Genomic DNA, 26,922 nt, shown 5'->3' with positions numbered 1-26,922 from the left:
CTACTTACAAGTAAAGGAGCTAATTGAGCTGTATCCTTTCAAAAGATCATAGCCAGACTGTGTGTGGAAGCTCTCAAATTCCAGCTGGAAGGGTATGCCAAGGGCGAGTGTCCACACACAAGTGGCACTATTCGGATAGTCACTGGGGAAGTTGGGTGACATTACGGTCTGGTCCAGCGCAGTAATTACACCTCCACATGCTGATAAGTGGTAAAAATTGTCTTATTAGAAGGATATATACCGAGAAACTCCAAGAAATTGTCAGAATGATACCACGTAACAAAAAACGTCGCGTGACATTCCCCACTTTCGAATAAGACTATTAACATGTAGGAAACAGAAAAAAAAGCGACATCAACCCGCCTATTTTAAGGCTTTTGTTCCAAATTTCATCAAATATCAGTTAAGAAAGGTGAAGAGCACTTAAATGGAAGGATGGAGAAGATTGTTCTCAAATTAATAAAGTATGCTCAAGGCAGGCAGCTGACATATTTCTGTGCGAGTACAAAACGTCCTCGGCCCGTGTTGGAACGAGTCGCGTTAAGGCGAAAAATAAGGTGCTAATCATTTGTCTAAGACTTTATTTTCCATAAAGTCTATATTAGTTTAATGCCCTATTTGATAATATTAGTTTATTAGATTTTTTTTTCAGTAAATAGTATTGCCTATTATGTTGTGTTGTATTGTACTGTATCGTTTAAGCACTACAATGCCAAAACGAATTATATCGCTTGAAACGTGATTTTATGAGAAATAAAGGATTTTAGAACGCTAGACGAAAAAGAGTTGTGGCATATAATTTTCTCCTGGAGAAAACGGTCGTTGCAGCACATTTGGTGTAGGATTAAACACTTACTGACTTGCTGGAACGATGCTGAAAATCCTGCCGAGTTTTCACTACCATCAGACACAAAACGTATATCAATTGAGGTACTTTCGGACGTGAATGAAACCGGTTTGGAATAAACGCCAGAGAGTTTGGTGATAAGTGCTTTGGAACCACCGTCATATATTTCTACCAGATCTTTGTTCTTTTGGGTTTTTAGCGAATTGAATGTAACCATAACCTTCTTGCCGGCTGGCACGCTTATTTTCCAGCGGCAGTAGGCATTGTCTGGGTAGCTGTTGGGGTTGTTTGGAGAACTAAAACTCCCGGAGGGCCCAACAAGTTCTGCGCCACATGATGAAACTGTTAAGAAATTAATTAATTTGTTCAGTCAGTTCAACTTCACAGTCGTTTTTGAAAACGATTGTCAAGGTAATCTGGAGGAGAAAATGTAAAATAGAATATCTCTGGAGTGTGGAAAAGTGCTTTTAAGGACCTTTTGAGTACTGTACTTGAGAGCATTTATGTTTTTGTTTTGTTTTGTTTTGTTTTTTCACTTCTGAAATGTTTAAAATGACCAGTTATTATTATCTAGCTAAGCTTTCCAATTCCCATATTTTGTCTAACAGGATTCTCCTTGAATGGGCACTGTGCCAAGGCTTTTCGAATAAATTGAGGCCATGAAAAATGGATGTTATCTTGAAGGAACCAATGAGCAAAAGAATGAATAAGGGGAATGAAGGAGAGAAGCAAAGGGAAAAAATCAAGGTGTGAATAAATTAATGAATGAACGTTTACGGGAAAAAACCATGAGTGTCAATGTTCGAATGATCCAATAAATCAATCAATCAATGAAAAAGTGGATGAGTGAGTTTATCGAAGAAAAGTACAAATAGACAGCTCACCATCACAACTGGGGACTACCGCAGACCAAGTCCCGTCCAGTTGGCATTTGCTTTCCCTGGTTCCCACAAGTTGGTAGCCAGGTTTGCAGTCATATACCACAATCTTTCCATAAGTAAATTCTGATCCAAAGCGCTCCCCGTTTGAAGGCAATCCAGGATCTCCGCAGCTGACAACTACAGGAATTTCTTACAGTTATATTTCTTGAAAATGCAACTTGAATCTTTGATATATGAATCGAAGACTACAAATTCCTAAAACCTGTCTAATGAACCTATAGAAGGATCCTTAATCCGTCATGACCAAATCAACCTCAAGTTTTGACCGCGTATGCCTATATTGATTATGAAAGATACGTTACAATTTTTAAAGCTGATAGATGAAATCTTCAGGCTGGGTAAAGTGGTTACTATCTTCAGGTTTCCTGGGTCAAATTCTTAAATAAAGGCCAATTCAGTTTGGGTGCTAAGAACAAACAAACTGAGAACTCCATCAGAAAGTATCTCTACGGATGGATTGAACTGGATAAGTGGCAACATTCATAGTGGTCGTGTAGAAAAAATTCGTAAGTAAGTCTATGTTATCGTGAAGAAGATTTTCGAAAACAACAATTTCATCTAGTTTCCTACCTTACTCTTAACTCCCCTTAATATCTAGCTCGTGGGGAAATTTTAGTTTAATTGCTGTTTTAGCTCATCAAAGTGGTACCCAAATCGGGATCACTTCTGACTGAGAGGCATAAAGCAATTCTTTTGCGTCTTTATGATTTGAATTAGACATCGACTTACGTTGGCAGGTTGGTTGTGTTCCATCCCAATTATTGTCCGTTTTGCATGTTCTGGAGCTGGACCCAATTAAGTTATATCCTTCATTACACTGGAATTGAACAACATCATGATACTTGTAGCTATCTCCAACCTTAATTCCGTTTTCCGGTGTACCAGGGTTGCCACATGAGTTTTCTGCCATCAGAAGACATAAAAAGTGAGATTTGATAGTTATAGATTAGAGATAATATTTTTTAAAATCTATCCGCTTGTTATACGTATGAGTCAGTATGGCTCCCCTGATCGATAGTTCTACTTGATGCGCTCATTTTAAAGCTGTAGGCGAAACGTTTAGAAAGGTAGACACTTTAAGTGTTCCTTCTCACAGCCCCAAGGTTTGATTCGCATCACTCATTGAGGCGTTGATAGATTTTTTCATAAATCGTTTGGGCAAATCCAGTGTATTATCCATATTACAGCTTTTAGGCATTGTGTTCTGACATAGTTAGCATATTGAGCCTCGTAGTTAGCAAATTAACATGGAAAGGAATACCCAACCGATGTTAAAGAATTAAAATGGAAAGATACTTACCCACGACATTGTTTTTCATAATATTTACGTTTCGAAGGGCAAATGCTAAGCCCCGGGAAGGAAGCGACTCTTCATCCCACACCTTAGCCCTCGGAGAAAACAACAAATCTAGAAATAAAACTAACCTAGACAGACTGGCTGAGTTCCACTCCATGTACCGTCAGCCTGACATATTCTCTCTTCTGAACCTGACAGCTTGAAGTTTGAGGCTACGCAAGAGAACGTCACCTTTGCATTGTAGGAATAGTCTGAGCCATGATGTTGACCGTTTGCTATTGCTGGAGGTTCACCGCAATTTACCACTAGAAGGGAGATATAAATTAGATTCGTCTCTTTACCTTCAGAAGTGATTCAACTTATGGAGTGTTTAGTTTCTTTGTTTTGTCGTTGCTGGAATCATCTTCAACCGAAAGCAATATGGGAGAAGTTAATTAAAATTAAACAGGTCTATGAAATTTACTGTTATACTAGCCTTTTCATGGAAGGTTCACGTGAATGGTTTGTTTGCTGTCGATAAACCTAATAAGGAGACTAAACTAACTAACTGCTATAATAAGAGGTATAAAAAGAAGTATTAACCAGAGCATGGCTTTATAGAAATTAAAATTTTTTAACAATGAAAATCAATTGTTTCAGAGAAAATCACAATGAAATTGAAGTTACTTTGTTTCATACGAATCACTGAAAAAACGTTCCTTGTCCAACCATGCTTACTAGAGCTAAAGATTCAATTTTGCTGTGAATTATTACTAACAATCACAAGACGGCGCGGGAGCGTTCCAGGCGTTTCCTTGGCAAATAGCATAATCTTGACCAACCAGTTTGTAACCGAGGTCACATTCAAATCTGATGGTGTCGCCATTTTTCCTTTGAAGACCAATCAGCTTTCCATTATTCGGAACCGAAGGCTCAGGACAGTCAGCAGCTGAGGAAAGAAACATTACCTTAGGTTTAGATAACAATATTCAGTCTAGCGGAACCATTCTTGCTGTCGCGCGTAGTTTCACCTTCTCGAAGTTTTAGTGTCACCCATCTTACCTATGCAGCGAGGATGCTCTCCGCTCCAGGACCCGTCGGCCTGACATGTACGAGTTGTTGATCCCACTAATCGGAATCCCTGATTGCATGTGTAAGTGACAACAGTGTTATATGAATTTGCTGAGGTGCTTTTCATTCCGTCCTTAAGGTCTCCGGGGAGGATGCATTTAACTCCTAAAAGAAAAATAAAGGCCTCAATGATTAAATGATTTAGTTTAGCCGTTTGTCAACAAAACTGCGTCCCAAACAATCCTCAATTTAGCTGAACTTTTTATCTGAAAATTTTTTTTTGTGAACAGTGTTAAGAGGGTCGAACGCTGACTGTGAAAGGACGTTCATTTAATTAGATCAACCCCCCCCCCCCCCTATAGAGAAAAACTGAGGCCTAATGTTTGCGGAAACCGTGTATTGGGTTATACCTCGCGTAAATAACCTTAGAGTTTTAAACAGTCTTAATGTGATAAAACTTAGAAATAGTCTCACCATCACAGCGAGGTGCATTTCCAGACCACTCGCCATTAGCCAAACATGTTCTTGTGGACGCTCCCCTCAATGTGTAACCAACGTTGCACTCAAATTTCACAGTGCTATCTAGGGTTGTTGCGGGATTAGCTGGGTCCAGTTTCCCATTAGCAAAGCTATGTATAGCTGGACAAGAGTTTGCTGATGATGGAATGACAAATTTTAATAGATTATACATGTAAGTTTACAATTTGCGGCAAATTTTAATCGTTAAGTTAGCCTATCAGTCCGTCGGTCAGTCAGTCGTTTGGTCAGTCAATCAGTCAATCAGCCAGCCAGTCACTTACTTAGCTAAGCAGTCAGCCGACGTGCATGTTTGCCTTTCTATTGGTGGGTTCATTTTCTATACAATGAAAGTAGGAAGCCTGGTTTACCTGTGCATGTTTTCTTATCGTTGTTGAGAGTATATCCTGGCCTACACAGACAGCTATATCCTAGAAACGTATTGACGCAAATCTGCCCACACGGGCCCAATCCAGCGTTGGTAGAACATTCATTCTCATCTGGGAAAAGCAAGGAGAAAGAGTTATCAGTTAAAGTATTCTCGCCTGTTTTACTTGGACCACTGTTACTGATTAAGCATATGGGCTGTTGCAATTCATAGGGAAATTTCAGCAGGAAGCAACTCAGATGCTAAAAATGTACATGCCAGTTCATTCATAACATGTTGTTATAAATTAACCCTTTTTTCCGTCGTAAATCATGCAGTCTATTTTGGAATGGTTCGATAAATCAGTGGCACGAACATCTCTAAGAGTCTTCTGTAAGGTAACCGATTGCTTCAAGCACTCGAGATTTTCTTCTTTTCAAGTACACCTGCGTCACTGACTGCAATATCTTATCTTTTATTCTTCAAATCGTCATGTTTAATGATAATCTTCCCACTATCATGATGGCTCGAAGGAATGCACGGATGGCATAGCTTCAGTTAGAGAAGCCTAGAGTAAGGGCTTCTTGAATTTGGATCATTTATTAAAATTGTTTGAGTATTATTTGATTATGCATATGCTTTACCTGCGCATGATCTACCGTCCGCCATTAAACTGTACCCAGATCCACATGTACAGCGGTAGCTACCGACACTGTTATGACAGCTCTGCTGGCAGTTTCCATTATTGGAATTGCACTCGTTTATATCTGATTGATAAACGTTAATATGAAGGAGAGTTAAATTCAATTTCATACAACTACATCCTATTAGTCTCCTTGATTCTTAGAATAGCACAATGGTTCAAAGTCTGCTTGGGTGATTGTTACTGTGAAACTGATTTAAGTAAAGTTTTATGGAAAAAAATAATGTTTATAACTGATTTGCCCCCTTGAGGAACGAGCGAGTATTTAACTATTAAGAGACAACGACCGCGAGAAAAAAATAGAAAACATTCAAAGAATCAAACTTAACATGTTTAATGAAAGTGTATGTAAGTGAGTGTATCTTGATGCGGGCAACATGTGATTTTGCTACAAAATGCGTAAAATTAGTCTTTACTCGATTTTCAAAAATCCAGTTAATGCTAACACCTTTGACAAAACTCATGCGTGACTGAGAGAAGATCTTAGTTTGGGAAAAATGTAGTACTTTTTCTTCATCTGTTTTTTTTTTTTGTTCTTTCAATCTATCATAATTTCCATTCTAACAGCGACGTCTTTTAAAATATTTCTACCTGAACAGCTTCCGTCTTGATTAAGTGAATATCCCGCATTGCACCTGCATTTGTAGCTTCCTAACGTGTTTACGCACTCTTGCCCGCAGTTTGCCTGTCCGGTGGAGCATTCATCAATGTCTGTGGAGGAAGCAAAAGGAGAATTTTTATGTAACGTTCTTGTCTACAAATAGTCTTTTCTTTAAAGACTGCATTCGCAGACGCTGGCCTTGATTAAAGCCTCTTGAGTCCATCCAAGAGATTATAATCTCGGCGCATCAGATCTCTGATAGCCACCAGTAGAAGTACGAGTTAAATGCCACGATGACTTTATTTCTTTTCAGTCATGTATGTATTCTCACCTATGCATTGTGGAACAAGAGCATCCCATTTTCCACCAACACAGTTCAGCGTTGCCGTTCCACTTGCCTTGTATCCATTATCGCAATGGATGGTGATTTTACTGCCCAAAACTCGGCTACCACTGTACTTGCCATGTGCAATTTTTCCGGGACATGGACATTTTAGAGCTGCCAATCAATTATTAAAACACCGTTGTTGTTCAAGCAGAAAGGTAAGTCTTGAAGAAGCTTTAGTATTAAGTCAGCTCAAAACTTCGAATTCATCCCTTACCAAAAAAATGACTATTAAAAACGAAAGTTCGAGGGTCAAGACAATATCTTTTGGAATACTGTACCTGCGTTTATAAACCTTTGATTGCTCACACGTCTTTCCTATTTTTTTGTAGGCTTAGCAGAATTTTAGCTCTCAGGCTTTGTATACTTGGAATGCGACTTAAACACGTTTCATCCCTCACGTGGATGCAATCATAAGCTTGTGTTTTCTTGTCCCTTCTCCTTCCTTTTTTATGCATGTTTCGCTCTCTAACTTCTGCATGTTAGTTACAGCCCGAACGGAGACGAATTAAAATGCAAGGGTCTCTGGCTCTGACCAGGATTGAATTAAGGTAATTTAAGAAAGAAAGCAATGTGTGTTATTGGGAAGAGGGTGAGGAATATAAGTCACCTCTGTAACCTTTCATACCTGTTTCACAATGGCGACCCTCATATCCTGCTTGACATTTGCATTTATATCCAACTGGAAGAGTCTCACATGTCCCGTGAGCTCCACATGGATTGCTGTTGCAGGCACTATTCGCTGTTTGTTTGGAAACTTTTCGGTTAGTTTGCTGTATGTTGTAGATTATCATGCTGAATTATAATCTTTAGAGTAGTAAGAAACACAAAACAAAAAGGCATATCTTGCTTTTTCCTCGTTCTGTGTTTGCGAGACGCCATTAATAATCGATTACTAGCTCTTGATTTACAATGCAAATTATAGCTATATTATGTGTAGTTACACTTATGTCAAGATTGCACGCAGTAATGAAAATGGCAGATTTGATGACATATCCATTTTTGGAAACATCTCCTCCACTTATGTTCAGAAATGCACGCAGTAACGAAAATGTCAGATTTGACGAAAGTTCGTCAAAGCGATTGAATTTTCAGATATTTGACAATTTTGGCGAATTTTCAGTCAAATTTGTCTGAGCGAATTCAGCTCGGCAGATTGGATTGAAGAATTTTCGCCGTTTTCGTCACCGCATGCGTTTCTAGACATATCTCCGTGTGTAGCAGTAAGACATTGCTAAATTATTTAATGCTCTCTGAATAAACAAAGAAAAAATTCTAAAACGTGGAATACAAATTAAACTTTTTACCTGGGCACGTGCAGACATATCGAACTTTAAAGTCAGGACAGCTGCGCCCAGTTCTTTGATCGCTATTCAAACACGTGATACCACTATCTGAGCAAGTACTTGTCAAATTCAATTCAAGGTCTGGCATTGATCTTCCATCGATATCCTGACAATCAAATAGACCGGGTCCCGCACATGCACCTGCGCGAGTCTCCGTGTCCCCTGCACCAGTGGTGGGTAAGTCATTGTTTAGCCACGCAGTCCAGCATTTGTTATCTAAAATTCAAAAACGAAAACAAATAAATAACTACAACAATAATATTAACAACAACAGTAGTAATATTGATTATGATAATGATAATAACAAATACATGTAATCGTTAAATATTTAATCAATGTTACACCCTCAACCAAGCAATACCTCGGCACATGGGTTTGAGGGAATATTTGTTAACGATTTGGTTTGGATTAATCAAATTATTCCTCCTCATTTACTGAAATGAGGAGGAATAATGAAATGAAGCGAAGTGATCTCCCTCCTGAAATTCTGATTAATGTAGCAGATATTCTGCATCATTACCAAACCTAATGCCGATAACATAGTGTTTTGCTCCAATTTGCATGATTTCGACAAAAGGTAATAGATTGATTGAATAATTGATAATAACTGTTCGCGAACGAGAGTGTTAATTGCACGTACCAGTTCGTGCTACGGACGGTTGAATCTTCTTAATACCGCTATTGGCCACATCAAAGAAATCGGACCATCCAACGACATTTCCAAGGAGGCTTTCAGCGTGTCGTGCCATGTCTGCAATATCTCCGGCCGCGAGTTCATAACTCCAAACGTTCATCTGACTCATTTTGCCGATAAAAGCTTCATTAGCACTAAAGTTGGCTGCCAAAGCGTCTTGTTCTTGTCCAAGAACAAAAGACCCTCCTGCTGCAATAACCTGGAAAACAAAAAACAAACCAGAAGTTACATCAGGTACAATTATTTTGCCAAGCCTTTGAGATAATTTGGTTAAAGCATTTAGATGATTTACCATGTTTCCTTAAAAGAATTGTCATTCCCTCCCTTCATACTAGCCTTCTTAAATATTTTTAATGGTGGAAAACACCAAGGAGATGTAAGAGGTAATCAAAGCCGCACGAATGATAAGAAAGAAAGAGGGATCATAATAAGTAGCTAAAGAACTCTTTTGCATTATTATGGATGTTTTATTTGTTACAGAAGAAGCAAGTAGGCAATATCTGTTGTATCTCTCAGGTCGGTGTAATTACACGACTAACCTGTCCCTTCTGAAAAGGCTCAGCCGGATCACTTCTTCTGACGAGGCTTCCATCCTTGTACACTTTCCATGTCCCCGTTGAACTTTCCCAGGTCATTACCATATGATGCCATTTATCGTCATTTGCTGCTACGTTCGTGGAAGCTTTCTCACCGTTCACCCAAATGTTAAACCCATTATAGTCATGAATGACAAGAGCATTCTCCTCAACTTTCTCTAAAAAAAATTCGCAAAATATATGATTTAAGGACGTTGTATGATGGACTTTTTCTTGTTCAGACCTGATTTACTTTAAAAATAAGCGACGTGAAGCTAGGTCCCTAATCGAAGATCGTTTATCATCATCATTATTAAAATCACAACTAGTAGCTAATAGCTGAATTACTCGTGCAATATACATAATTTACAATAATTTAAAAAGCATACAATTACAAAAGATATAAATCGTATAATAATAAAACCTAAATATAAACCTACTTAAATTTACATTTGCTCTTTCGCTGAATAGTGCATTATGAAGGAATTTTGAAACCTTTTGGTTTTGATACCGGGCGTAGCAAACATTCGGTTATTCCTTAATTTGTACTGAGAGGCATTATTGTGCGCAGGTAGCAGGTCGGTTAGTTTAAGCTTGCCATCACTCTCACTGATCTGATTGAACAGATTTGCGCATAATTCTTCCCGCTCATCTAAAGGTGTTTTCAGATTTACATCTTCTAGCGCTTTTCTATACGACGCCTCTGGTTAAGTGATCCTTAAAACTCGCTTCTGAACGCATCTGAAGATAAGACTCTCGGTAGTTAAACTTGATTTGCAAGATTAATGTATTCCAAAGTGCACGTTTCTTGCCTAGATTTGCAGTTGCATTTGCTGTGAAGTTTTGTAAATACTTAACAGGGCGCTTTTCGATTGAGTGTCGTAAAACCACGATCAAAGTAAACGAAACGGCCAATCAAAAGAAAGGAAGTACCTTTAAGAACCAATGAGAACTAAAACTAACCCAATCGACTCAAGCCCGGGAAAATGTGAGCGACAAAGTCGTGGTTTTTAGTTTTGCATCTGACCAATTGAGAGAGTGGTGCGAGTTTTTACCAATCACAGAGCGAAGTAAATAAGAACTAAAGGAATTCCAGATTACTTTCGAAATTTAATTAAAAGGTGCTTTGACAAGCTTGATTTTTGTACATTCAACTCAATAACTCTTTTCTGATTAGCCGAAGCGTATAGTGAATTTTCGAAATAAGCGCCTGGGAAGTCATCTATCTGCAGATTATACAATAATCATGTCTAGGACACTCAAGGTCACGGGTAGCAAAATCATGTTTGACCGCAGTGCATGATTTCTAAGGGTAATCATGTCAAGTTCGCGCGCTTTGTGTTACTTGCTAATTTGTATATTTTTTACACGTTTAGAAATAAATTATCTGTTCCACTTACTGTTGTGACCATTTTTTTTCGTTCAGTACATGGTAAGATAATTTTTAGATTCGGTTTTTGTGATATTCTGAATAATCAAGGTAGAGGTAGAGGTTATCGGCTGAAGCCTTCGGCTTCGGCTGAGAACCCTGATAACCCTTACCGAGAAAAATATGCTCATGTATCTTCAACTGGTTTCAACTTTCATGCTTTCGTAGAGATCCCTCGATATCACAAAAACTCATCTTGACTAACAATTGTTTATGATCAGCAAATAGGAAATATTATCATACCTCCCACTTTGACAGCATATGATAAAGGTGTTCCAGGATTAACCTCACTGTTGGCAACTTTCATCCAGAAAGCGACAGAAAACGCTCTCAATTCCTGACGCATTTCCACGATAGCTAATCCACGACCCAGTTTTCTATCGAACTCCATGTCAAAGTCAGTGGAAATTTCTTGAAAAAAATGCTTTTTGTGAGAAAAATATGCTAATGTATCTTAAACAGGTTTTAACATTTATGCTTTTGTAGAAGTCGCTAGAGCCAAAGTAAAATAACGAATGATTTATGTGAGGTGCAAAGCTAATTCAAGAACTAAAGTAAAGCAAGGTGTTCTTTCGGAGCGACTTAAATATCTGGTTCACCAATTGAGGCATCTTCCTGGTAAGCTATTTTCTACTGAAAACTAATTTATTAGTAAAACATAAGAAAATTAAGTAAAAAAAAAAAAAGAAAGCAGGTAATAGCCGTGTCAAAAGAAAGTTTTGAATTCTGGTGGAAACCTTTTCGCAAATTTATAAATGATGAAAAAAAAAACAAAACTCCTTCAATTTTGAAAGCCCTGGCGTTATCCCTTCAAATACCTGTCTCGCAGTTAGATCCCTTGAAGGAAGGTTTGCAGTAACACTTGTAACCATTTGTTTGATCAACACAGTGTCCGTTGTTCTGGCATGGTGAGCTTGAACACTCATTAATATTAATTTCGCATTTTGTGCCTGCAAAACCTGCCAAACAGGTGCATTCTGGACCATAGCTGGTTTCCTTGCAAGTCCCGCCATTCAAGCAAGAGTCTGGAAGACAGCCATTGTCATTCTTTTCGCATAGATTTCCACTGAAGCCTGAGGGGCAGATGCATTGGAATGCGGAGGTCTTGCTCAAACAATTTCCACCATTCTTACACGGTGCTGCTTTGCACTCCTTGGATGTGGAAACAAAAGAGTACCAGTCAATATCTGGCTATATTTTTGTTAATGAAATATCCTATGTAACAAAAATAGAAAAATGAATCAAACCGTGATCGACTAGAAAAAAATCTCTTATGGTCCCAGAGACGAATTTGTTAGGGATTGTTCGTCATTGTTGGAAACAATTTATCAAATATTTATCTAACTTTATTAATTCGATGTCAGTGCCTCATTTGCAGTAAAGTGGTCTTGCCTACGTTTTCATGTTCCTTGTTGTAGAGCCAATTAAGTGATTCCCGCCGGCTAAGGATATAAAATACATCATGAAGTAACGCATGCTAGTAGATGGCGTGATTATTTTTCGATGTTAGGATCAACAGAGCGAACTGAATATTCTCTAAAAAAGTGAATTTAAGGCTGGCCTAGCTAAAGGCGACGAGGCACGTTTTTTTTCTTTTGCACAGTATCGACGTTTCGAACCTCCTGAGAAAACAAACCAGCCACTCTCTTATTGGAAAAGGTAGTAAGCCCTTATAATTCTCTTAATTTTCCACAAATTATTTGCTAAATTTGTCATAATATTCTTCAATACGGACGCACACATCTTTGCAGTCACTGGTGTTACCATACTGCTTTCTTTTGTCTTTTTTAACGTACATTGATTTTTGTCTCACAGAATTGTCCTTCGTATCCATCTGGGCAGACACATTCGTGTCCATCTGGGGAATTGACGCACTGTGAACCAGAGGCGCATTTGCTACTGTCACAGCTACTCTGTTTGACGTCACAATGAGCTCCAGTGTAGTCAGGAGGACAAAAACACTCATACCCATTTATCTGTGAGAAAAATTGGTTGATAAGTTGCACATTTAGCATTTAGGTTTGTCACAAAAAGGATCGATGGCCGTCGAATCACCATCGACCTCTGTTATAAACATAATACACATCGCACAGAGAGGTAAGAAGCTGAAGTTAAATTAGCGCACAACCGTTCCAAGAAGTGTAAACTAAAGATAAGTACCCTTAAGACTTTTTTTTCTCTTTTTCTTTTTTCTCTTTTCACAGAGGTAAAGCTGGGCTATACCTAATATAATTGTTACCCGCTTTTCTTCTTGGGAAGGAAAGGCCTGATCCTAAGATAACCTTGCACCCTTACATCTCAGAATACGTACTTATTATATGTTACCTGAATCGTCAATATTAGTTCATCCACTTTCGCTCTCTATAGGTCATAACTTTAGATACTCGACTTTCGCATGCGTACCTTTATCATCGTTCTTGAACATCCAAACAGAAAGCAATAAGGAAGATGACATGTACTAGAGAAATCAAATGCGTGATCACCTACCTTGTCCAACGCCAGTAGCTCCTTTATTTCCAACCGGACTTTGAGACACAATTCATCCTCTTCGATATCGCAATTTGCTCCGGTAAACCCTGGTTTTGCAATTGCATTTGTATCCCTGGGCCACTTCAACAACGCAGGTAGCAATCGTTGTTGCATTGACTGGACGCACAGCTCAAAATCGCTTTTCATGTGAAGTGATTTTAGTGAGGTTGGATCAATTCAATATTTTGTTCTAAATTTGATTACGGCTTATGCTCTCGAGATACGTAAGATAATTAAACATCTCCTTACAATGCAACTACGTCTCTTCCACAGCACAAGACACAATGCAGAAACTCATAGAAATTCAATTCTATCAGCAGTCCTATAGTTGGGTTTGCAAGAGAATCATGCCACTTCAACCGATACACTGGAACTTCTCGGTAATGAATGCACCTGACCATAAGTTGATTGTTGTCACCTGATAAGCACGTAGTTGCTTTCTTTCGGATTGATAAGTCCTTGAGCACATGGTAAGCAGGGTTCAACACCGGTCTGAGAATATGTTCCAGGAGCACACGGCACTGAAATTGATAATGAAACGTGAGTGATTCTTTAAAGGCACCCTGGTGATGGCGTTGGAAAACAATATTGGATTGCATCTCTCTCTTTAATCTTGAGAAAGCACGCTAGTCTTCGGGATTACTGATTGGGTTTCTAGTTATTCCATTGTAGGAAGATGGTTTCCTGCTCGAAATAACCGCACCACCTTTTCATCTTGCTAAACCATCATTAGCATATCTTGATCCAGGAAATTAGGAACATCTCAAGAAATAACAACAATAACATCTAACGAGGCGTCGGTAAAAACGATAGGAAAAACTGCGAAAACAACTCACATGAAAATACAACGCCAACAAGAATAATTACAATAACGATGATAAAAACGATAAAAACACTCGTGATGATAATAATTATAATGGAAGTGACGATACCGGATGATGGTGAATTGATAATGACAATGAATACGGATCGTAAGGCAACGATGATGATTATGACAACTGTAAAAATGTTTTGTCTTCACGATTAAAAAATGGACGTATGAATGAGTACAAAACAAGAAGCAAATAAACGACGTAAAGAAAAACACGCATACACAAAAAACAAACATAAACAAAAAAACACCACCAACAACATCAAAACTAAAACAGAGAATTACTTCCGCATCCACTGATTGAGTTTGTACCAAATCCCAAAGTGACTGCTGATCCTGGACAGGCAATGCACGACGTCTGTCGCAGAAGAGACTGGTAAGTATTTAAGGGGCATTGTGCACAGTTGGCGAGGCCAGTAGGTGAGAACTCTCCAGGTTGACAAGCGGCTACAAGTAAAAGATAATCAATTTTCTTAAAAGTTTTGAAATAACTACTTGTCTATACGTTACTTGAAGCAAGTGGCCCATGCAGCTGGTACTTATCCCAGTTTCCATGGCAAGAAGCGAGAAGGAGTATTACAAAATGTGATCTTTTTCGTGACATTTTAGATTGAACTCTGTAAAGGAGTTTTTTTATACTCACCTAAACATTGAGAGATATTTTTACTCCCAACAGCAAGGTATAAGTCTTCGTAGGACAAACCCTGCATTCGCCCACCTGACCAGTGTATGTGTTGTATGTGTCAAGTGGACAAATCTGAGCAGTTTTTAAAGTTAACGTCATAGTATGTGCCAGACGGACAGTTTTCTAGGAGAAAGACAACCACATATATTTAGATTAGTGATCTTGTCTCATGCAGTGCAATATCTGAGTAATGCCGTCGGAGCGATGCTAAATATTAAGAAGTGGAACTCCCCCCTTCCCCTCCCTTCCTTCCTATTCACTGCTCTCGTGCCGATATCGACCGGCAAACAGAACATTTAGCACCAAAAAAGAGTTATGTCCTGAAGATTATTCAGATTCGCCTCTTTTCACGAAGATGGGTTTCAGGGTTTGTTTGCTTCTGGATCGATAAAGTTTAAAAAAAAGGAAAAGAGAAAGAGTGAAAACTGTGAATAATCTGTGAAGAAGTACACAGATTATAAACTACTTACGACATTTTTCTTTGTGGAGGAAGCCTTGATTGAGACCAAACACGCCTCCGTCGACGCAGACTCCAGTTGTGGGGGTCTCCGTCACAGTCTTCAACGTCATTGTCTGGGAATTAACCTGAATTGTCTTCATTGAATCAGCATTCTTCGCATTTGTTACGTTACCCTCCAAATCGGACTTGGCCTTGTCGAAATCGTTGTTCTGCGTAACAATCTCAACATCGAGTTCGATGGTTAGGACGGCCTAAAACAATGATGAGATAAGTTAGACACTTAAACCAATTCGGTAAGAAATTCCATGATGTAAAAACAGATCGTAGAAGCACTCGAATCAATAAACACATAGTAGGAAATGTTTGCATTGAGTTGATCGACTTTTAATTGTAGCAGTCGCTTCCGCAAAGCTTCCATACCATGGCCAGAGCTTCCCTGTTAAAATCTCCACAGGACACTTAAACTCCTAAAAAAAAAATCTAACTCATAGGCACGAAAATAAATGGCGATGCGTATTATGTATGGTATTATAATGTATGTTTTAAGTGGTTCGAACTGGCGGTAAAGAAATTATTTGCTTACTTGTGCATTTCTTCGCTTTCTCTTCTGAACCTTTCCACAAGTAATTTTGATATTTTCCAAGGTGCATATTTGTTCCCTTTGACAGTAGTTAGGGTCACCTGGAGCGAACACTTCATTAAATCCTTTTATGAAATTTTCTTTAGCTTGTTGCTGTACCGCAGGATCTGAGCAGTCCCCGACAAAGTATTGCCACTCCATGCCTTTGCGTGCAGCACCTGGAACATACTCCTCTGAAAAATAAAATAACCGTTTTCAGTCTGAGGGTTTTTACAAGAAAAAATTGTGAACTTGTGAATGCCTTCCTGAATCTCTTTTTGTGTAAATATTTAAAAGAATGAGAATGACTTCATCTAAATTTGCATCTTCTAATCACCCCTTTGTTGATGTTTGTATTAAGTTCTTCAACTTACAGGAGTTTTTGGTCAATTCACTGCGTTTTATGTAACTTTTGTATGGCAGCCATGTGTTCCTTTTTGGTTTTTTTGATTTTCCTATTTGGTTTGAAATAGAATGCATCTGCTGTCATCATGGTGGGCTTTCGCCCATGGCGGTTATAAGAGCAAAGATTCAATGAAACGAGTATAATTTTTAAGGATTGAACTTTCACCTCATCTGTTTCGCATTTGTTAATTTACATAGTTTTCATTAAATTATCTGATTGTCACTTTGGTGACTACCGCGTGCATGCTCTTTAATTGTTCGCTGCCCGTGATTTTTCAAATGAGTTTCGGCGTAAACTGAAGAATTTTTTTCACAAATAATGTCAGTCGACTTACCCGTGCAGTCAGGCCACGGCATTTCCAAGGATACAGTTGGACGGGAATCCCAGATAAACCAAGTGCCACTACTTTGACAGATGTAGAAAACAGCCGGGATTCGGGCAAATTCTTTTGTGCTGCTACATTGGGGTGTGCACGCTTCTCCTCCAAAGATATCAGACTGAGCACAGGAAATTAGGCCATTGATTGGTGGATCGTAGGGCTTGCATTTCACAGCTACGAACAAGAGAAGATGTAGTTATTTCAAAATTTAATGCGATGTTCTTTGAAGAGAGTCTCAAGATGCGAAAAGTATTGAAAAGTTTGAAAAGATTAAGATCGAATGTTATTGCTTTAACGACATGAACTTTTTATGATAGCTACTCCAAATTTTTAAATTTAGTGGCAGTTTGGAGGGTTTGGATTCCTGCTGGTTTGTATTGCATTTATTTAGCTTTTATTTGCGAAGGCTGAATCCGCCTCCGTTTGCTTTCAACTTCGTGTATCTTAAGCTGTAAGGATGGCAACTCCAACAAAAACGTCGATTGAAAAATTAATTTTTATCTTCTCAAGTAATTTGCAAATGACTAGATATGATTTCTTCTACAGCAGGATAATAACTTCTCACCGGCCGAGTACCCTAAACCACCCCCCCCTCCCCATTCCTCATTAACAATTTCCTTAGGTTTTACTTACACTTTAACGATCACTGTCTTGCATTAATATTTGAAAGTGGACCTGTTATATGCATAATCATGCAAAGGAATCGCTGCTACAACTGATGAAGGGTTATCGCTTGAAACGTCAACTATAAAACTCTTTACGGTGGCCAATTCACATTATCAATTCAGTGATAATATTAAATTACCCTGTTATTCTCTCCCACTGACGCAGTACCACAGTTTCTCTAGTAATTTACCCCCTTTATCCATATGTTTCGAGGAAAGGACATGAATTACGCTCGACAATATCGAGAGGTAATCTGGGTATCCGGTAATCAATTAATTTCATTATTAAATAATGAATAAGTAATAATAAATTCATCAAAACCCGCGAAGTCTCTTTAATATGGTATGGTTTCCTAAGATTTCCCTGAAATTCTGAGGTCAGGGAACCGTGACCTGAAAAGTACCTTCAATACCTTCCGGGATTATCCTAGGCACTCTCACGCTTGTTTTCTGACAATCTTTCTCGAAGCGGTATAAAAGCTGTACACAAAACAAAATTCAAACTTACAGGAATGACAATAATAAACGTGCACGATCCTTTATTGTTATTTTGGTCTGTTGCCGTGTACGTGATCGGATGAGAACCGGTTTCTAAAATCCGAGCCATTGATGGACTCTGTAAAGATGGTGACGGCCTGTCCGGAATTGTCTCGGTATGTCGGTGGTGGCCAATAGACCTTTATAGCTGGTGTGTCACTCTTCTTTTTGACCTCCATGTTTTGCGGGCAATAGATTGCAGGAGGCTCGTTATCTAAGTTAGAAAAAGTTGATGAATAGATGAATAAAATAATTGAAAAAGTCAATCAACAAATAAAGAAATGAATGAAGACGTTAATAAACAATTGCATTGATCAATAACTAGCCAAATACAAACATTTGGAAATGAATGAACGGAAGATGAATAACGAGGTAAAAAATTTGTGGAACATCAAGACTGGTGATACTTGGAATAAGGGATCAAAAATTTGTGGAACATCAACATGAGACGCACCAAGCGTCATCAGAATATCTATGGATATATACACAGAGGAAATGAGAATTCTCGTTTGATGGTTGTTGATGACTAACCCAAGACAGTTACTGTGTAGACGCATGACTGGGTTAGGCCGGCTTTGTCCGTTGCAGTATATGTAATGCGAGTGGTGCCAATGGGAAAGTCGTACGGGGATATGATGTCAGGCGATCTAGTAACTGTTGGAGCAGCATTCGGATCGTGCAACTCTGCATTATCACTGACAACAGGATCACTCCAGGTTACGCTCCGTGTCGCCCGCTCGGGGTCCGTGCCATTATTCACGTCGGGTGGACAGGTGATGGATGGTGGTTGCAGATCTATAATTGAAACAATATGCAATGGCAGCTACGTTAGGACTTGAAAGGCTGCTAAACTGTCAAACAAAAATGGGCGAGAATTGAAATCATCAACTGGACAAGAACAAATGAACAACGATTGAGGATAAGAAGGCCAAATACTAGACATACGCAAAGCATGAGACACATCCGATGAAGGCGATGTTTTGCAGCATAGCAAAAAGCACGGTAAGTTATAACAATGATTTATTTAAATTCATATATTTGCACTGCGGTGGAGAGATGAAATTAAGAGATCCTCGCAGCTAAGAACACTACTGAAACGAGTAGTTGGAAATAGGACCTAAAAAAATTCCTGCCCGTACGCGATTTTAACCCATGACAGTTGGCTTGTTAGCTCAATTGGTAGAGCGCTGCACCGGTATCGCAGAGGTCATGGGTTCAAATCCCGTACGGGCCTGAATTTTTTTTCAGGTCCTATTTACAACTACTCGTTTCAGTAGTGTTCTTAGCTGCGAGGATCTCTTAATTTCATCAATGATTTATTTTGTAGAAGCAAAGCCTACAATTTATTTGAAAACTTGCGTTAGTTTCTTTTAAAATAGAGCATCAACTGTAGAACTAAAGTAGCATGGATAATAGCTACATTACCCTCAACAACCCCTTTCGTACCTTACTCGTCCCATACCAGATATACATAAGATCCAAAATACCTTCACAAATGGGGAAAGTTCCAACCCAATTACCATCTGACCCACATTGCAAGTTGCTGTCTCCCTTTATGGTGTAGCCGGAAACACACGCCATGGTACATCCTCGTTGATAAGGCTGTGGTGTCGTTACGCAATCCACGGGTTCAATGGTACCAAAAGCTAACTGACGAAGAGCTGGGCACTTACGAGCTTCACATTTGATGAAAAAAAAAAAATTAAACATGTGTTTAATGTAATTTTGTAGCCAATCCTCACATCCCAACCGTGCTATGAAAAAAATCTCTGAGACCTATTGATCGACTTCCATCCAAATCTCAGCGAATAAGACGAAGATAGAAATCAATCTTGGGGTGTTAAGAAAGACTCAGGGTATGTGGCATCCAGGAGCTAATATTTACGTGGCGCTAACGACGTCGTAATAACGCACGCGTCCGTTACTTTCTGTTACTTTCACAGGGTTTGACTTGATTTACTATGTGACTGCACATATGCAGCCTTTATACTTCTCAGTCATCCTTCCTAACATATCTCTGCCTGGTTTGCTCCTATTTCCACTTCCTCGGGTGGAGATTAATTTGACAAACCTTCACAAGACGTTGCGCTTCCAGACCATTGGGAATTAGCCTGACAGGTTCTAGTTGCGCTTCCTTTGCGTTCATGCCCCTCATCGCAACTGAAAGTACAAGTATCTCCGTATTCATATCCTTTGCCAGAGCATGTTTTGGTACCGTGGTTTAGTGTTGGCAAAACTGCGCAAGTGATAACTGGAAAGAAATAGAAAGGAAAAATAAAACAAGTCAGTAACGTTGCTTGCTTATTTTAGTGAATGAATCACGTGAGTTTATAAGAGTCAAGAGTCCACTGACCTTCACACTGCACTGCTGTTCCACTCCATTCTTTATTACTCTGACATCTTCGTAAGCTCGACCCAACAAGATTGTACCCAGAATCGCACTGGAATTCACACACACTGTTATAAACTACGTCGCATGCTGCAAGGAAACCGCCATTCGGAGGTGCTAGGAGCTCCTCGCACTTAACGGCTAAAATAGACAGAAATAGAAGTATTAGGAGCTCTAATACTTTGCGGAAATGATACTCCTTGAACTCCTTCATAGTAAACTATTTCTCCGGTGAGTAGGCAACAGAGAGCTTTAAAAGGACTGCTTATCTTGCAGAGACTGATAAAAAGAAATATTGCGTCCGTAAGTTATGGAAAATAGAGCTCCATCTATTATGGAAAATGATACTGAAAGGGGTGAACATTCAATAAGACCCTGTCCCCCCTTACGGATGGATTTCCTACCATTTCTCAGTATTCTTCCCTGGCCCCCACCCTCCCCTTTAGCCACTGTCAGAACCAAGTTGTCTCACACGGGTTACAAAGAAGCACACAAGCCGATAAATTATGGTGTTAAGATGCGTAGACCTTATTCAGTGAAGCTCAAAACAGAATAGTAACAACAGGATACTCGCAGTTGAATGAGCTTTGGGTTCGAAAAGTTTCCAGTTTTCCTTTCGTCCACGTTTGTTTCCTTTTAAATAATTCTAAGCAGGTTTTACTTTGCTTTCGCTTGCTTTGCAAGACAGCAGTTTTCCTTTGAAATTGGAGCACGGGGTACAGAACTGATCCCCTCGCGCGTGCCCGACGTTTGACCGCTGTGTTCTATTAGGCACACTTTTGTGTAGTGATCAGATCACAAATCTGTGCTTTTTTTTTTAAGGCTAAGACATGTTCGTTCCTTTTTCAATGAATTATCGTTACCTGTACAAGCGATGTCTCTCGAGGGGTCGCCTTCGTACCCATCGTGACATTTGCATTGACTTTTCAGTATGCTTCCTTCTGCATCTGTCGTAGAATGTTCTGGACACCCAATACACTCACTCGGAGTAGCCCACTGTTTGTAAGTTCCACGTAGACAAGCTGAAAAGAAGACCACTCATTTTCAGAAAAAAATGCTTTTATTAATTCATGCTTGTTTGCTTTGGAACAAGTAACATTTCATGCTGAAATAATATTTTGAAGAAGATGCCTTTCATACCAGTTTGTTAGAAGAAGGAAAACAATCTCACAATTTTAACAATCAATACTAGATGGAGTGAATTTTGGATTTCTTTTTCTTCGCGTTTGGTTATGTACCAATCAATTACTAGACAAATTTGAACACTGCCTTTTGTGTGATGCTTATCATGATTACTGTAGAACTGAATAAGTTAATCGTTCTTTGCGGTTCATTAGAGACTTAATTCAACCATCAGTTTTGTGAGATATTATTATTATTATTATTATTATTATCCATAATGGAGAAGGAGAGTAATCAGAAGATCTGTTTAAAGTCAGGCATTTCTACCAATCAAAAAAAAAAAAAGGAAAAAAAAAAAACAACAAAAATTGGGGAGGCGACTACTGGGAACCTAACTCAATTGTTGAAAAAACAATAAAATAAGAACCATGGGGAATCAGTTGTAACAGCAAGGACGCATAAAAACCAAATTATCAAAGTTTGATAAGGTCGAACGATCTAGCTCAAAACAGGAAATACATAAGTCCAAAGAAAAAACGATAACAACAAATACAGCAGTAACAATAACATTATCAATAAAACGACGATGATAATGATAATGATCGTCCTCAAGAGAATAAATTAAGAGGAACTTACGAGAGCAGCCTTCGCCATTTGCAAGGCCCGCACCACGATATCCTTGTCTGCAGACGCACTGGTACTCTGCACTGACTGTACCGCAAGCGCAGAAAGCTTTGAGATCACAGCCGCCAGAGGTGCATTTACTGGAGTCTACTTCCATAAACGTTTTGTCGTGAGCGTCTGTTTCAGGAAAAAAATGATGAGATGAATGTATAAAATGTTTTATCTTGCCATCTTGTAGGGTAATTATCATCATACACATTCATAGATACTGTCAGGAATTTATTAGTATAGATGATAACATGATTTCGTGTGCAGTTTGCATGGTGTTCATAAGTACGAGTAAATTTTCCAAAGACGGCAAAATTGCAGTCTAAAAATTTACAATTGTTGATTACATCAAATTGCAAGAGAAATAATTATATTACTTGTCAATAATTTACAATAAAAAATCACAGAAAGGAAAACAGACAAAACTTTGAGAGCGAGCGCGTGCTATTTGTAATTTGCACTTGCATTACAACTTTGCACCCGTGTTACATGAGAATGCAGTTGTTTTCAGCCAATCAGAAGCGCGTATTTTATTATTTTTTTTCATGTACGTTATTACCTATGTAATGGACTGATCCTGTCATCCTGTTATTTTCAGTTTCCCGGGACACTCTCGAACGATTAAAACAAACTGTGATGGCTATTTTTATGGCAGTCATTTTGGGCGCATTTCTCTTGAAAACAAATATAGTTTTTAAGGTCCTATACGGCCGGAAAATATTGATCGTATCACTGGGAAATCCAATTACCTGCCAAAAATAATATTCGCACAATAAACAGCTTCTAAATATTTCGAAGCCCTCGCTAAAATACATTTTAAAAGTGAATCCTAACAAGGCGGATACAAAACAAATTGTATAAACTTAATTAATGAAATTGTTCTTAGAGAAATTTAGGATAGATGAGTAAAAGTGAATTGTAGTCTTAAGGAACAAGAATGTAATGGGTAATTCATACTAAATTGTAGCTAAGCCAGGTTTCTTAATAAATAATACAAAAAAAAGATAAAGTTGAGTAATAGTATAGAATTTAGCTTTCCAAATAAGGATAATAATATGTTGGGGAGTTGTTGCCATTTATATCATTGTCGTTCACTTTGACGTGCACTGATTAGAAAGGAAACTAGAACAATTTTGTGGAATTGTCGGATTTCCTTACAATTGGGCAAAGACATTTCATGGACGACAAAGAAGCAGTTAAAGCTGAGGATTTGTTTCATTCGAAATCCCGCTTTTTAGGAGGCTTCCAAACACAGCCCGTTCGCGACATGTTTTTAAGTTCTTCAGTCTGGAACTAGAGAGAATACCGTACAGTTCTTTTTCAATTACTTGATTTTTCTTAGGAAATTGGGCGCAAAGGAAAGAGGACATTACTTCATTTTAAAAACCTTTTCTTAAAAGAGAAATTAGCATTCAGTCCTTTAGTTTTTGTTCCTCGTTCTTTAAATTCGGATTTGTCTTGAAAAAATATTTAAGTCAAAAAACCAAAGAAAAATCGAGGGACTGACAACAATCTTTACCTCCTCTAATGAACATTGCAAGTTCTCGAAACTTCGTGAAGGTGCTGAAGCCAAGGACAAGGTCATTTGAGGTTGCCAACTGTTGTAACTGTCCCTGATTGTACCCATCCACTCCTACGGCGATTACGTCCGTCGTGTAGGAGCTTTTAAGTCTGTTCGCGTTATCTACCGGACTCCCTCTATTCCACCATCCGTCTGTTATCAGGATTGCTACGGTGTGTACCCCACTCCTCCGTTGTGTGTGATCCATGGCTAGTTGAAGGACATCTATACTTCTCTGGAAGGCGTCCTTCATGTTGGTGGCCCATCCATAACGATGCTTAACGTTGTACTGAAACCAAGGGTGAAACTCGCACTTTTGATGCGATTTTGATAACGGACTAATGTCGATGTAGTTAATATCCGTCTTAACTTCGGCACCAAATGTGATAACGGCAACTCGCGTCGAATAAGGGGCCACACTGAACTCATTGAGAAGATTTTCGACAAAAATCTTCTCCGATTGGAAGCCATAGTCACTCACACTACCGGAGACATCCATAAGGAAAATGATGTCAGACTGGCTGTTGTTGTACTTCGACTTAAAATCTGTTAGAATTCTTGCTTGGTCATCTAGAAGCCCGGCATCTACCTTGGAGCTGCAGAAAAAAGCGATCAGTGAAAGAAGGATAGAACAGTCCTTCATGATTTGTTTTTGATCGCTAAGACAGATAATTTTTGTTTTAGCAAAAGGAGTAGTTGAAGTATGCTTCTTTGCCTCTTTCATAAAACTCCAACCACTTAATTAATTCATTCAAATGTCAGGTTTACTCAGCTGTGAGATCCATAATTCCAAACAATATCTGTGATTTGGGACATTTTCTCACGCTCATGAAACAGCTGCGTTCCAAACATTTTCTCAGCCCTATCACGATTAATAAAGTAGTATTTCTTTCTGCATTTTCTTTTTTTCTCCTTTCACTTTTCCTCCCCTTGATTCTTTCAGCGGAATTAAGTGTTAATTAAGAAATTTATGTAATAGCCACGTCGTGAGTTTCAAAATTTTTTTTTTTTTGGTCGGGAACAATGCTTATTAGCAGACATTATTATTTAGTGTCAATGTCTCAGTGTTATCTCTTTTTATCCTTGTTCGTTTTGGTTTTATTTCCCTAAATTAAGCTTTCCTTATTTCCCGAAATGACGACGCAGTAAGAAACGTACTTTAAAACTGCAATCTTGCAGGAATTAGTTAGAATATGAAAATGACACACCGTGAAGATAAAAGCTAGATTGCGTACTAAAAGTGTCACTTTTCTTAATGAGTTTGTATAGCTGCTCGCCTGGGTCATTAACAATCGTAAAAGAAAATCATCATTTGCTTTGCGAAACTGTTACTTTGAAGAAAGATTGCTAAATGAAAATTCAACCTTTCTGTTCAGCCTAGGATCGAATTTATTTATAGCATACTGAACAGTTGAAAAGTCTTGATTAACAATCTGAAGTACTTGGGCAATACATCATTCTTAGTCAACTTACTGTTGCAGTTTTTTTTACAGACCTAGGAACGTGACTGTGGCCGAATTATCTTGCTTAATGTTTCGTAGCAAGTATCACTCAAAATGAAATTTGATTGTTTTTGTCAGGAAAATTTCATTAGAATCTAATAATGGAATTGATAACCCCCTAGTTTTTTTTTATTATTAAAAATTAAGAATTAGATATCCTTTTCAGACTTCGCTGAAGTAATTTAGCCCATTTTCTTAAATTGTTCCTTATAGAAACATGTAAGGCTGTTTGTGAATAACAGATATTCAAATAAATCTGTTCGAGTACATTTCTTTCAGCGGTTGTTTAAGAAAATGTAGCAGTTGTAAAAAGGAAGACCGAGAAATCTTGATATGTAACTGCAATTTATAGAAAAGCGGAAAAATTCTAATAAGAAAAAAATAATAATAATAAGAGCTAATAACTGGAAATGTTGAATGTTAAAAAGAAGTCATAATAACCATGGAGATGAAGGAACAATACAGAAAGAAAATGAGATTAAAGATATTTCCCTCGTTGCATGACGCGGCTTTCTGTAACGAATGCACCCCACGTACAATACGATGATGACGTAGAGAATTATAATCTTGAACGTTATCGTTGATGCTAAAGAAACTACCGAAAGTAGATAGATACTTCTTTGTTTGTAAACTCTTACAATTTATTCGCCATCAAAGACGCAATTAGATTTTAGATGCGCGTCATGATTGATCCCAAAAGCAACACAATTAAAAGTAGCATTTTTGCGACGTACGCGTGAACGTTAAGTAATTTTTATTCACTGACAAAGTGCTTAAAAAAGGCTCGTCAACTGTTTTAAAGGAACTGTTCTGAAATAACCTCTGCTTTAGAAAAAATGAAAGAGATCCCCTATATTGAAAACTGCACGAAGTTAGTTTCGCTCTGTTAAATGGAACTTAGAAAAAGTTTCACAGCGATATTACTCTTGTCATTTTACTAATAGAAAGTAGTACAGATGAATATGAATTGTTTTTATTACCGAGAATTTTGTCTCAAGTTGACACGATCAGCAAGGCGTCGGAGGATTTTGTCCCATAACACTTTTGTTTCCGATATCAATAGCGTTTGGGTCCCAGTTCTTACGAAAGAGGACCGGTTAGTATGAGTAGCATGAGTTTAAGTTTAGCGGCCGTTCATCGTGTGGGTCGGTTTGGTTCGTACATGCTCTATCTAGTTTTTGGTAACAACTGATGCATTGTGGATTGCTTCACATTTGTTGGAACAATGTTAGAGTGCATATTGGTTCAATCCAGATACCGATACGTTGCTATCGTTGCTTTCGCTGTTTCATCAATCCTTGGAATAGTTATTGTTTTGGTCCCTTGTCGATTTTTTTAAGCTTGAGAGGAGTTACACGGATGTTTTTATTTGCAGGTTCCGAAGGTCGAATTTCTTTCTACAACAAGATAGATGGCAGAGAACCATCTATCTAAAATGATTTTACGGACGCAAGGTCACCGAGGAAGACAAGACGTAGTTTCAGCTGCACATGCTGATTAAAAATTACATCGATTTTCAGTCTCTCACCTGAGTGAAACTCAACCTAGATAGGCACTTTTTCGACGCGTAAATCGAAATAAACTGTCCCCATCGTTCTCGGGGATACCTAGATTATGACTCTTTTATCTTATGTGCTTTTCGGTGTAGGTTGGTAGCGCATGACATCAATCATGAATCTGCACTATGCATTATGCATTATAGGTGTACGTAACACCTAATACTGGTCATTTACCCTTTGCGGTGGCCAATTTACATTTTCAACTCAGTTTTTAA

General features: G+C 38.4%; 1 protein-coding gene across 1 annotated transcript; it reads right to left on the bottom strand.

Annotated features, from left to right (window-relative positions):
• LOC131787151 (sushi, von Willebrand factor type A, EGF and pentraxin domain-containing protein 1) lies at positions 1–24,369 on the bottom strand. Its single transcript, XM_066160962.1, is given in 40 exon segments — positions 1–200; positions 857–1,189; positions 1,732–1,905; positions 2,518–2,691; positions 3,214–3,390; positions 3,843–4,013; positions 4,127–4,300; positions 4,610–4,789; positions 5,023–5,151; positions 5,663–5,785; positions 6,313–6,432; positions 6,654–6,821; positions 7,336–7,449; positions 8,015–8,269; positions 8,694–8,946; positions 9,287–9,501; positions 10,995–11,162; positions 11,570–11,903; positions 12,548–12,727; positions 13,239–13,334; positions 13,336–13,380; positions 13,382–13,419; positions 13,641–13,736; positions 13,739–13,801; positions 14,437–14,598; positions 14,795–14,830; positions 14,833–14,905; positions 14,907–14,959; positions 15,307–15,547; positions 15,880–16,109; positions 16,656–16,874; positions 17,870–17,954; positions 17,956–18,116; positions 18,434–18,697; positions 19,390–19,578; positions 19,974–20,153; positions 20,256–20,432; positions 21,155–21,313; positions 22,050–22,214; positions 23,605–24,369. Coding segments are annotated over 40 exon segments (7,059 nt in total). The 5' UTR covers positions 24,290–24,369.
• Positions 24,370–26,922: the final 2,553 nt, after the last annotated feature.

The sequence above is a fragment of the Pocillopora verrucosa genome, chromosome 14 (genome assembly GCF_036669915.1).
Source record: "Pocillopora verrucosa isolate sample1 chromosome 14, ASM3666991v2, whole genome shotgun sequence".
Classification (NCBI taxonomy): domain Eukaryota; kingdom Metazoa; phylum Cnidaria; class Anthozoa; order Scleractinia; family Pocilloporidae; genus Pocillopora; species Pocillopora verrucosa.
Note: the sequence above shows the minus strand (reverse complement) of the source record. Positions and strands in the feature narration are given on the sequence as shown.